The following is a 13,075-nucleotide window of genomic DNA, read 5'->3' as shown; positions in this document are numbered from 1 at the left end:
CTCCCCTGCTCTCTGGCTTCTAATAGCTTTGGCCAATGGGATGCACAGGCAATAGGCCGCTGGCTGGGCCCCTCCTCCAAGGCACCAAAGCTCCCTGGGATCCGTTTCCCCACTTCCTCCTTTTGCCCCTTCTAGCACAGGGGTGGCAGAGTTTCCCACTGATGCTAACCTCTAGGTACCTCAACATTCCCTGTTGATCCCCTCAACACCATCTGCACCCCTGAAAGGGGTCCCTTCATTCAGGTCTTTGCATCAGAACCACCTGATTTGCTTCTTTTCCCTGCTGGTGCCCTGACCGGTGCAATCTGCCAAGAGCCTTACCAAGAGATGGCTAGCCCTGTGCCTGGGTTACGTGCCTCTCTCCGGGTCAAGGAGTTCTAAGAAAATCAGGTCTTCTCTTCTGTCCACTTCTTAGAAATCATGATTGAACAATTTTGGCTCTATCTTAATTAAGCAATACAAAACTATGTTAAACCCCAATCATCAGAGGCAGAATTTGTATCCCTTCCTTCGCTCCATGCATTCACTAAAAATTTACTGTACACCTACTATGTGCCAGCACCATTCTGGCCTTGCATCTAAGAGAGATACAGTCCCTGCTGTCGCGCTGCTCACAGCCTAACACCAGCTGTCTCCTGCAAGTCAGAGAGCCCAGCAGAGGCAGGTCTGGAAGCAGAAAACAGAGTTTCCTTAAGTCCTGAGCTTTCAGCCGATTCCCAAAGGGATCCATGGCCCAAACAAGGTTAAGAGCCACTGAATTAGAGCAAATTAACTATCAAGTTTCCCTCTGGAATAGGGGAATAATAGCTCACCCAGTCCAGAAAAAGCTTGGCGTGCTCAGCTTGAATTTGCCAGGGAGCATGTTGGTGCACGCCTTTGTGGCACAACCACTGCCTTCCTCTGCCCACCCACTGCCCCTCAATATTCTCCACGAATCCCCCAGCCCTCCTTCCTCCCCCGCCCCCCCCTTTTATCCTTAGCCCCCAGCCCTGCTCTGAGGCACTGCCTGAGGCTCGCAGGTGTTGGCAGTGCGGCGTGTGGTCTGGCTGTTTTTATGAATGGACGGCAGCGCGCTAGGGACTGGGGACTCCGTCCCCTCTGGGAGCCTGGTATTTCTGACCCTCTCCGTGCTTCCAGCAAAGGCAGTGGGGGTGAAATTTCTGCCTCAAACCTAGGAGATTCAATTTGGAGGTAGTGACCGAAACTGCCCTTGCTGGGGAGCTGGGGTTGGCTGGGGTGATGTGAGGCGCCGGGCAGCAAGCCTGGGGTCTGCCCACCCCCGTCTGGCCCTCCGGAAACATTTGAGTTTGCTCAGAAAAGCTTAAATAGGTCATACCGGTAATGCAATACTTCCCCTGCTCCGGGTGAGAAAGGACAAGGGCAACTGCCCGGTGCCCTCAGAAGAGGTGGCCAGGCTGGCAGAGGAAGCCCCTTTCCCGGGTCTCCCAGCTCCAGATCTGGCTCCAGGCCCACCCATCACTCTGGAACCCCCCTCTCCTTCCCCCCCCCCCCCAAAGCCCCTGTCCCCGCACCTCCAGCTGCCTTGTCTGAGGCTGCAGGGAGGTCTCACCCCCAGAAGAAAGCACAAGCAGGAAAGCAGAAGGGCTGGGAAATGGAACACCTAATCCTGAGGCTGCAAGGGGCCTCCCTGGGAGAATCAGCCAGGATCCCCGTTGCCTCCTGCAGAGTTGCTCTGGTGGGGACCGTGCCCGGGCCTAAGCAGAGGCACGTTTACCCCACAACATTCCAGTGAGTTGGGCCCCTTTGGAAGAGGTCAGGGATGTATTTATAGAAACACGGGGGGGCTCCCTCCTCTCTGCTTGCACTTCTGTCTCTTTTGGACTCTCCCAAATTCCTGACCATAACGAAGTCACGCAGCAAGTGGGGAGAAGGAGCAGGAAAGGCAGAAATAATTTTTAAAAAGGGTTTCAGGCTTTGAGGTGGGACAGGGACAGAAGGGGCTTCGGAGAAGCGTGCGATGGGAAGCCCCTGCGGCCACGGCTGGCCCCCTCCCGGCCCCGCCACCAAGGGTTGAAGGGGGAAAATCAGGACAAAAGCCACCAGGATAATCTTCCTGCCTCCCTCCACCCCCCCAACAGACGGAAGAGAGGAAAGTTGTGGTCATCATTTACCTGCTGAAATTGGGAGGACACTGTTGATGAAAGTAGGCTGAGACACAATAAAGCGGAAGAAAAGCTGAAGATAAATTCCCAGAGTCATTGGATTCAAGACAACCATGCTGGCAGGGGCCTGGCAAGTGTCAAGTTAGCAAGGCAAGGCTGCTCTGGGGCCCCGCTTATGCTTGTCTCGGCTTTTGTCTTCCCCGCTGCTGTTTGCGATTCTCTCTCTCTCTCTCTCTCTCTCTCTCTCTCTCTCTCTCTCTCTCTCTCTCTCTCTCCTTCTCTCTCTCTCTCTCCTTTCCCCGTGCCTTTACCAAGAAAGAATGCCAACCATTTCCCATTAAACCTTCTCCCTACCACACAGGGTTATATTTATCTCAAGCCCTGGATCAAATGCCTGCATTAAAATTAAGATGTCAGAATTTTCTTTTTCGGTGGCTGAGGTAAGTGGCTTATTGAAGGGGTGCTGGAAAAGCAGCCAAGCCTCAGATGTTCGCTAGACTCAGTCCCCAAGGGCAGATGGATTTTCTAATTGATCATCCACCTTCATGCACTGAGGTGTCCAACAGCATCTCCAGCCTCCAGATTCGAGCTGAATTTCCATTCGGACAAACCCTTCTGCTCTCAGCCTATGACATACCCATTGGGAGAGCAGGGCAAAGTGTCCTTGGATTTTTTCTTTAGTCGCCCACTAAAAAGGGGGGGGGGGGGGTAGTTATATATTTAAAAAAAAATCCTATGAAAAAGTGCTTATCCCTCTCCAGGAGCTGCAACTTTGTAGTCCCAGGAAAAGCAAAATGAATGAAAACAGTAAATGGATAGGAAAATCAGCAATTATTTATCAGACCATATTTGGAGAAGTGGTACATAGACTTGGTCTTTGGCTAGACAAAATTCTTGAAATAGGGTGGGCCACGGTGGCTCAGCAGGCAAGAATGTTTGCCTGCTATGCCAGAGGACCCGGGTTCAATTCCTGGTGCCTGCACATGTAAAAAAAAAAATTCTTCAAATAAAACTTAATGCATCTTTAAACGAATACCTTGTCTGAGATCCTTGTGCTACTAAAATAATTAAAATTGTGAGCCACAGTATTGCTCATTTGCTTAATTTACATAACATAATGCCTTATGGACATTAACTTGAAGGAAGTTCGGGAGCTGCTGGACTCTGGGGTGGCCTTCGTTGTGTAAGAACTTGATCCTCATTCTCAGGGGAAGTGGAGTTGGATTAAGGCATGTGCAAAGACACAGTACAGATGATACCCTAGGGCTTTAGTACCAGACTTAAGCTTCACTCCCAGCTAAGCTTTGAGACAATGGACAAGTTGTTTGGCCTCTCTTCATTTCAGTTTCATCATTGTAAAATGGAGGAAATGTTCCCTGTAGAGGTTTATTGGAAAGATTGAATGAGATAATGTGGAATGAATGAATGAATCATAAATGAATTAAAACTCATGCATAGAGTCAGCAAAAATGAAACACCAGAGTCATGGTAGATTGGGTGCGAAATGAGCACTCCAAATTCCCCTCCTCTTATGCTCTCCCCATCAGTAGGTGGAGTCCATTTCCTCTCCCATTGAAACTGGCTGGCCTTATAGCTTATTTTGACCAATAGAATATAGCATATATGATGCTGTGCGAGTTCTAGGCCTTGGCCTTAAGAAGCTTCCACTTTTGCCCTTTCTTGGGAACCAGCTGCCACATAAAGAAATCTGAGCTACTGGGGAGACCAGCAGTATATGCAGGGGGCAGCAGCCACTCTCCAGCGAATCTGGCCACCCCAGATGAGGCAGTAAGCATGTGAGTGAGACCAGTTTGGATCATTTGGGTCTCTAGATGACTGCGGTCATGGGAGCAACCCCAGTGGGGAGCAGCTGAAGAACAGCCCAGATTACAGAATCATGAGCAAATGAAATGGCTATCGTTCTAAGCCACTAAATTCTAGGATGGTTTGTTATGCAGCAGTAACTAACCTATACAGAGTTTTTAAGGAAAGCTTTTGAAACATGAAGAATATACAATCAAAATGAAACAGGCAGCTTAAAGAGGGGGTGTCTCCATTTAGCCACTCTTGAGATGTTTAAACAGAAAGAGCTGTGATTGTTGGCTAGACCCAGACAAGAAATTCTCAGGCTTGTTTCTGTAAACTCCTGGGGATCTATAGCCTCAGCAGCCAACTTTCAGTGGCTTGGAAAAGGTGCAGCCTACCTGGGAAAAAGGTAAGTCTCGAGTAACTTGATATCAGAATCCAAACCTTCACTGTCAGTTCCAATTCCTCCTCTGGAAAGCCAGAGTGATATGATACCTTCTGTTATTGCTGTTGAATTGCTTCTAAACCACCTTGTGCTGATATTTAACCTGTGTTAAGGTCCCTGATGATGAGGCACTGTTTCAAAGCTCCATATACCCTTATATATCCCAAGACAGGTCTTGCACCGACCAGTTCCTCAACAATTTCCGTTAATGTGGTTCGATCACACTGCTGCAGGATAAAAAGAAAAGAAACTTTAAAAACGTGGCATAACTTTATGCTCCAGCCACACTGAACAATTGGAATCTTCCCAACACTCCTCTGTGCCTTTGCACAGACAGTGCTTTGTCCTGCGTCTGGTACAGGGAAGGTTTTGGTGAACATTTGCTGTGAAAGAGAGGGAAAGTGGACAGCTGTCCTGAGTTAGAACCTGCACAGGGGGAGGCTGTATATACACATTCAGGCCACTGGGGGGCGACCCACTGCTGACAAAGTTACCTCAGGAAAATGTAGCCCTGAGGAAGACCCACCAAAGAGGTATTTATAAGCCCCCGATAAATATTAAAAAGCTATTAGCAAATTTCCATTTTCCCAAGTACCATGTATTTTATGAGCCTGTTTCTTATTAAGGTTACCCAAGCTGACTGAGATGGAAATTATCATCTTTTTTCAAACCCTCCTGGAAGGGCTCTCATCTTTCAAAATCTAATAGTACAGGCTATTAGATTTGTCCAGAAGGAAATTATTTGAGATTTGAGAAAGACTCACACCAATAAGACCAATCAAAGTCAGAGCCTTTCCTCTCAGACCTTATAAGTGGGAGTGTGTGCTGGAAAGCTATCCAGTGGCACCCATGTACTTAAAATGCCCATGCCTCTTGGCCCAGAAATTCCACAGAAATACTCATACAACTGTTCAATAGTTGAGACGCAAGAATGCTTATTACTGCCTCAGACTGGAAATAGCCGAGCTGTTCATGAATGAGATTAGTTTAAATTCATGGGATATCCATTCACTGGAATATTAAAAAGAATTAAAAAGAATAAGGGGAAAAAAGAATAAGGGGGTCTGCAACAAATAGTGCTGGGACAGTCGGACTTCCATATACAGACAAACAAAAACTCAACCTTATCATTTGTGCTGGTTTGAAAGGATGTATGTCCCCTAGAAAAGCCATGTTTTAATCAAAATTCCATTTCATAATGGCAGAATAAACCCTATTCAATACTGTATGTTTGAATCTGTAATCAGATCATCTCCCTGGAGGTGTGATTTAATCAAGAGTGGTTGTTAAACTGGGTTAGGTGACAACATGTCTCCACCCATTTAGGTGGGTCTTGATAAGTTACTGAAATCCTATAAAAGAGGAAACATTTTGGAGCAGGAGGAAATTCCGAGACAGCAGAGAATGCTGCATCACCACGAAGCAGAGAGTTCACAGCAAGCCATCTTTGGAGGTGAAGAAGGAAAACGCCTCCTGGGGAACTTCATGAAACCGGAAGCCAGGAGAAAAAGCTAGCAGATGATGCCGTGTTCACCATGTGCCCTTCCAGCTGAGAGAGAGAAGTCCTGACTGTGTTCGCCGTGTGCCTTCTCAGCTGAGAGAGAAGCCCTGAACTTCATCGGCCTTCTTAAACGAAGGTATCTTTCCCTGGATGTCTTTGATTGGACATTTCTATAGACTTGTTGTAATTGGGACATTTTCTTGGCCTTAGAACTGTAAACTAGCAACTTATTAAGTACCCCTTTTTAAAAGCCATTCCGTTTCTGGTATATTGCATTCCGGCAGCTAGCAAACTAGAACACCATTTACCTTGCATCATATATAAAAATGAGTTCAAAGTGGATCATAGACCTAAACTTAAGAGCTAAATCTATTAAACCTCTAGAAGAAAATCTTAGTGATTAGAGTTAGGCAACGATTTCTTAAATCAAGCACAAAGAGTACAAACCATAAAAGGAAAAAATGTTAAAATGGATTTCATAAAAATTTTTAAATTTCCACTCTTCAAAGCACAATGTTAAACTGCAGACAAACCACAGACTAGGAGAAAATATCTGTAGAGTACTTATAAAGAACTTGCATCCAGAATATACAAAGAATTTCCACAATTAATAATAAGACACAACACAATTTTTAAAACTGGGTGAAAGATGTAAATAGATATTCACCAAAGAAGATTCATGAATGGCAAATAAGCACACAAAAAAAGATACTCAACATCATTAATCATTAGGGAAATACAAATTAAAACCTCAATGAGATATCACTAAGTGCTAAAATAGCTAAAATAAAAAAGACTGATAATACCAAGTGTTGGTGAGGATGTGAAATACCCGAAACCCTTATACATTGCTAGTGGGAATGCAAAATGGTACAACTACTTTGGAAAATGATTTGTTAGTTTCATATAAAGTGAAATTTACACTTACTATACAACCCAGCAATTGTATTCCTTGTTATTTATCCAAGAAAAATGAAAACGTATATCCACACAAAGACTTATACATAAATATTCCTAACCACTTTATTTGTAATAGCCCCAAACTGAAAATAATTCAAATACCCATCAACTGTTGAATGGAGAAACAAAGTTAGATTGATATATATATACAGTGCAAACCACCGAGCAGTAAAATGGAATAAATTACTGAAACAAGCAACATGGATGAATCTCAAACATTTTATGATAAATGAAAGAAGTCAAACAACACTAAAAGCTACATACTATATAAGCCTATTTATATGACATTCTGGAAAAAGCAAAACTGTACATCAGTGGTTGCCAGGGCTGGGGGTTGTGAAAAGAGGATTGACTGCAAAGGAGCCCAAGAGAACATTTTGTGGTGATAAAAATGCTTTTTATCTTGACTGAAGTGGTAATTTGCATGCTGTGTCAAATCTCATCAAAAGACAGTGATGCGATGGTGGCTCAGAAGGCAGAGTTCTCACTTGACAAGCTGGAGAGCCGGGTTCAAGTGCGACGCCCACGCCCCGCAGCAGCCGACCCGCCCGCCCTCCTTCCCCCCTCTCTTTCTCCGCCGGCCCGCCGCGCGGCGCCCACGCCCCGCAGCAGCCGACCCGCCCGCCCTCCTTCTCCCCTCTCTTTCTCCGCCGGCCCGCCGCGCGGCGCCCACGCCCCGCAGCAGCCGACCCGCCCGCCCTCCTTCTCCCCTCTCTTCCCCCTCCTGCTCCGGCCGCTCTCCAACCACCACGGTGCCCTCTTCCCCCGCCTTCACCGGCTCCTCCACCACCAGCCTCTACAGCCTTGCCGCCCTCACCTTTCCTCCTCCAGAACAGCTACTGGGGGAGTGGAGATAATACAGAGCAGCTCCCAGAGCCACGAGGGAGAGCAAAGGGACAGCGTACCCCATCCTGGAACGGCTGACTATCTGGGAGAACCAGCTCCGGTGAGATCACCAAGGGGCACGGGCTTTCCTGGGTGGGACGGCAAGCGACCGGAGTCCCTCCCTTCCACCTTCCCAGGCCAGCTGGTAGAATTGGACAGGCGGTCCCCTTAGGCCGCGGCGGCTGGTGCCCCCACCACACGAGGCCCCCCGGAACAACTGAGATAGTTGGGTCGGAAATTCCCAGACTGCGGAGAACAGTGACCGGGGGATCCCTTCCAAACACGTGACTCCCCCGTCGGCTGGGAATAGTGCACTCTCCCGGGCTGCGATAGCTGGCGCCCTCCCGCCACGCTTGGTGCCCCAGGCCGACTAGCCAATTCGGCCGGACGCTCTCCCATGCTGCGGCGGCCGGCGACCCTCCCCGCATTCGGAACCCCAGGCCGGCTGGCATTCTTCCAAGACGCTTCGGCTGCCGAACCTCCCCTACGGCGAGAATTTTCCAGAGTTAAAGGACCCACAGCAACTTTCACTGGTGGAACCCGTAGACAAACGTGTGCCACGAGCGCCACCTACTGGACAGGATAAGAAAAACAGAACCCAGAGATTGCACAGAAAAATCTTTCAACCTGTGGGGTCGAACACCCAGGGAAATCTGACTAAATGCCCAGACGCCAGCAGAAGATAACGGATCACGCTCAGAAAATTGAACATATGGCCCAGTCAAACGAAGAAACCAATAGTTCAAATGAGATACAGGAGCTGAAACAACTAATGCTGAATATACGAACAGAAATGGAAAACCTCTTCAAAAACGAAATCGATAAATTGAGGGAGGACATGAAGAAGACATGGGCTGAACATAAAGAAGAAATAGAAAACTGAAAAAACAAATCACAGAACTTATGGAAGTGAAAGATAAAGTAGAAAAGATGGAAAAAACAATGGATACCTACAACGACAGATTTAAAGAAACAGAAGATAGAATTAGTGATTTGGAGGATGAAACATCTGAATTCCAAAAAGAAACAGAAACTATCCGGAAAAGAATGGAAAAATTTGAACAAGGTATCAGGGAACTCAAGGACAATGTGAACCGTACAAATATACGTGTAGTGGGTGTCCCAGAAGGAGAAGAGAAGGGAAAAGGAGGAGAAAAACTAATGGAAGAAATTATCACTGAAAATTTCCCAACTCTTATGAAAGACCTAAATTTACAGATCCAAGAAGTGCAGCGCACCCCAAAGAGATTAGACCCAAATAGGCGTTCCCCAAGACACTTACTAGTTAGAATGTCAGAGGTCAAAGAGAAAGAGAGGATCTTGAAAGCAGCGAGAGAAAAACAATCCATCACATACAAGGGAAACCCAATAAGACTATGTGTAGATTTCTCAGCAGAAACCATGGAAGCTAGAAGACAGTGGGATGATATATTTAAGTTACTAAAAGAGAAAAACTGCCAGCCAAGACTCCTATATCCAGCAAAATTGTCCTTCAAAAATGAGGGAGAAATTAAAACATTCTCAGACAAAAAGTCACTAAGAGAATTTGTGACCAAGAGACCAGCTCTGCAAGAGAGCCGGGTTCAATTCCCGGTGCCTTAGATTGAATTTCATTGTATGTAAATTATTCCTCAAGCTTGACTTAAAAAAGAAAAAGACTAGTTTATTTTTATTAATTTAGGAATTATGGAATTTGGCCCATGGAGCATTGTTGAGTGAAATAAGGAAGTAGCAGTACATCTGACCAAGTATGTGAACAAACAATTCCATTATCAATTATTTCTGTGTACAAAGAAAAAGATCTAGAACAATATACACTAACTACTTGGGGATGGAATTATGTGGGATGCAGGAAAGAGGGAAACTTTCCTTTTAAACCTTGCACATTTTTGTATTGTTTAAAAATTTTACAAAGAGCATTACTTAATTTTTTCCTTTTTTTTTTTCCTGTACGGGCAGGCACTGGGAACTGAACCCGGGTCTGTGGCATGACAAGCGAGAATTCTCCCACTGAGCCACTGTTGCACCACCTGCATTACTTAATCTTTAATTTAAAAATAAAAGGAATTGAAAAAATAGGAAAACATCTTCAAGACCTAGCGATAAGAGGTAGCTTCTTAGACCTTACACCCGAAACACAAGGAACAAAAGAAAAAAAAGATAAATGGAAATTCCTCAAGACTGAACACTTCTGTGCTTCAAGGACTTTGTCAAAAAGATGAAGAGGCTGTCAACTCAATGGGAGAGAATGTTTGGAAACCACATATCTGATAAGGGTTTGATATTCAGCATATTAAATGATATCCTATAACTCAACAACCAAAGCACAAACAACGCAATTATAAAATGGGCAAAGATATGAATAGACATTGTTCCAAAGAGGAAATACAAATGGATGAAAAGTTGTTCATCTTCATTAAATTATTAGGGAAATGCAAATCAAAGCCACAATGAGGTATCATCTCACACCTGTAAGAATGGCCCCTGTTAAAAAAACAGGAAACTGCAAATGTTGGAGAGGATGTGGAGAAACTGGAATACTTATTCATTGCTGGTGGGGACGTACAATGGCACAGCCACTGTGGGAGACAGTTTGGTGGTTCCTTAGAAAACTAAATATCGAGTTGCCCTATGATCCAGCAATTCTGCTACTCGGTATGTACCCCAAAGAGCTGAAAGCAGGGACGTAAACAGACATTTGCACACCGATGTTCATAGAGGCATTATTCACAAATGCCAAAAAATAGAAACAATCCAAGAGCCTATCAACAGATGAGTGGATGTTGATAGGCTCCCATCTGTATGAGATGCGGTGTGGTCTATGCATACGATGGAATATTATGCCACAGTAAGAAGGAATGAGGTCCTGGAGCATGTGACAACATGGATGAATCTTGAGGACATAATGCTGAGTGAAATGAGCCAGACACTAAAGGACAGATACAGTATGATTTTACTAGTATGAACTAACTAGAACACGTAAACTCAAGTCTTAAAATAGAGAATATGGGGTAGAGATAGACAGAAACTAGAGAAGAGGGAGCAGTTACCCAATATGCCCAGAATTGTTAATGAGGTTGAACTGAAATGTTTGGGAATGGATAGAAGTGATGATATCTCACATTTTGAATTATAAGTAATAGTACCTTATTGTAGATGAATTTGATTGAAGGTGGTTGTTTAAAGTCATATATATCACCAATTAACATGACAAAGACAAATAAGTTCTTGCATGAACTACTACAAATGTAAAAAAAAATAATAGAGGGGTGAATGGGAAAAGCATACTTATTGCAAACTATGGACTCTAGTTAATAGTAAATAGTTCAGTATTTTTTCATCAACAGTAACAAATTTACTACATCAACACTGTGGGTCAACAGTGGGGGAATAAAGGGTATGGGAGGATTTAGGTCTTATTTTTTATTCTGTTTTCTGTTCAGGAGTAATGAAAATGTTCTAGAATTGATCATGGGGATGTATGCACAACTATGTGATGATACTTTGAGCCACTGATTGTATGCTTCCGATGTTTTTTTGTTTTTTGTTTGCACATGGGCAGGCACCGGGAATTGAACCTGGGTCTCCAGGATGGCAGGTGAGAACTCTGCCTGCTGAGCCACCATGGACTGTCCCCAGTGGTTTTTGTGATGCGTAAATATATCTCAATTTTAAAAAGGTTATGAAGGAGGCATGCAGGAGTCTAATCTTGACTAGAAGTGGTAAGAGCTGGCACCTCTGATTTATTACAAATCTGAAGCAATGTTTGCAGTATTTCCTATATAAATATCAAATATTTCCCATTTAAGTTTAAACACATATAGAAAATAAAATAAATAAAAGGATTTTTTACAAAGTTAAATTCTTGGCAACCTTAGGAGTAAAGAAGAAAAAAGAAAGGGGACAAAAGGCTCTTCTCTGCAGATCCGAGATCCAGCAAGACCTTGGGGACAGGACTTGTGGAGGGGGACAGACAGACAGTCATTGAGTGGTACTGACAGAGAAGCAGAGCTCTGAAGCCAGCCTTTCTGCCCCAGAATTGACAACGATTCAGTTAAGCAGAGGTCCCGGCCACCTCCCACTGGCAGCTGTATCTGCAGGCTGGAGACAAGCGGGGCAGCTGAGAAACCCAGGGCACGCCCCTCCTCACTTGCTCCCTTTCCCTGGCAACTCTAGCTTAAATAAAAGCCAGAACTGATGGAGCCTCTCAATGCAAAGGAAAATGTTGTCTGAGAATCAGAAGAAATAATAAGACTAATCAGATCTATGCAGGAATTTACCCTGCAGTTACTTTGCCAAGGCTGGGGAGCTTGGTTTTTGCTTTGAGCTACCTGTAGTGCAATCACAATAGTGACAATAGTCTTATCTAATACCACTGTTTCCCAAACTGTGCTGGGAGGCATATCTGGTCGAAAAGATGCCCTGTTTTTAAAAGCAACAGTACAAATAAACTGGGGGAAAGACTGCCTACTTTCCGTCCCCCTTGGGGTATGTACAATATATATTAGCATACCAAAGGCACTGAGAAGTCCTGCGTAAAGATATTCATGTACTTTTCTTTTACCCCTAAATGTATTCAACCCTAAACCCACTTTTATTTTTTTTTTAAAGTATTTTTTTTTTTTTTTTTATTTTTTGTTTGTTTTGTTTTGTTTTTTTTGTTACATGGGCTGGGGCCGGGAATCGAACCGGGGTCCTCCGGCATGGCAGGCAAGCACTCTTGCCCGCTGAGCCACCGCGGCCCGCCCCCACTTTTATTTAATTTCCATTATTTAACTGCCCCACTCCTTTTTCCTCATCTATGTTTTACACATTAAACACGTTACTCATGGGATAAGTAGTTCTTTTATAAGGCTTTATTATTCATAATTTTTTCATTTGATGCTCACACGTGAGCAGGACTAGAATCATTATTCCCATTTCACAGGTGAGAAAACTGAGGCTTGTGCGATGAGGTTCTGGAGAGAGCAGCAGGGGTGTATTAAGGTCACTGTCTGCAGGCCACAGAGATTACTGACAAGCCTGGTCTGAACCCAGGCTGCTGAATGATAAACCAAGTCAGGTGTCATCCAGTGCTGCCGGGTTCTTCAGGGCTGGACTCAATCCCCGAGGGAACATCAGTCAAACTCGTCTTTACCTGAAACCGGACTCAGGCTTGCAGGGAGTCCAAGCATCATTCAGCTCTGAAGATGTTAAGCCACAGTGTTGGTAGGGAGACAGGAGAGCCACAGTGCTAATGACAGGAGGCCAGGGAGGGCTGGGAACTTCAGAGGAGATCTCAGAATGATTTATGATAAACCAAAGATTGATGTGTTTTTTATTATTATTATTATTATTTTAAAGATTCCCTTTTAT

General features: G+C 44.6%; 1 protein-coding gene across 2 annotated transcripts in view; it reads right to left on the bottom strand.

Moving 5' to 3' along the window:
- Positions 1-2,316, bottom strand: part of COLQ (collagen like tail subunit of asymmetric acetylcholinesterase) — a 67,883-nt gene extending 65,567 nt beyond the window's left edge. For both annotated transcript variants that reach the window (XM_077130414.1, XM_077130416.1), the window contains exon 1: positions 2,133-2,316. In XM_077130414.1, the coding sequence (XP_076986529.1) occupies positions 2,133-2,238 (106 nt within the window). In that variant the 5' untranslated portion in view covers positions 2,239-2,316. The remainder of the gene's footprint in view (positions 1-2,132) is intronic.
- Between the last annotated feature and the right edge of the window lie 10,759 nt (positions 2,317-13,075).

Source organism: Tamandua tetradactyla, chromosome 15, assembly GCF_023851605.1.
Source record: "Tamandua tetradactyla isolate mTamTet1 chromosome 15, mTamTet1.pri, whole genome shotgun sequence".
Taxonomy (NCBI): Eukaryota; Metazoa; Chordata; class Mammalia; order Pilosa; family Myrmecophagidae; genus Tamandua; species Tamandua tetradactyla.
This window is presented reverse-complemented; position numbering and strand designations above follow the sequence as displayed.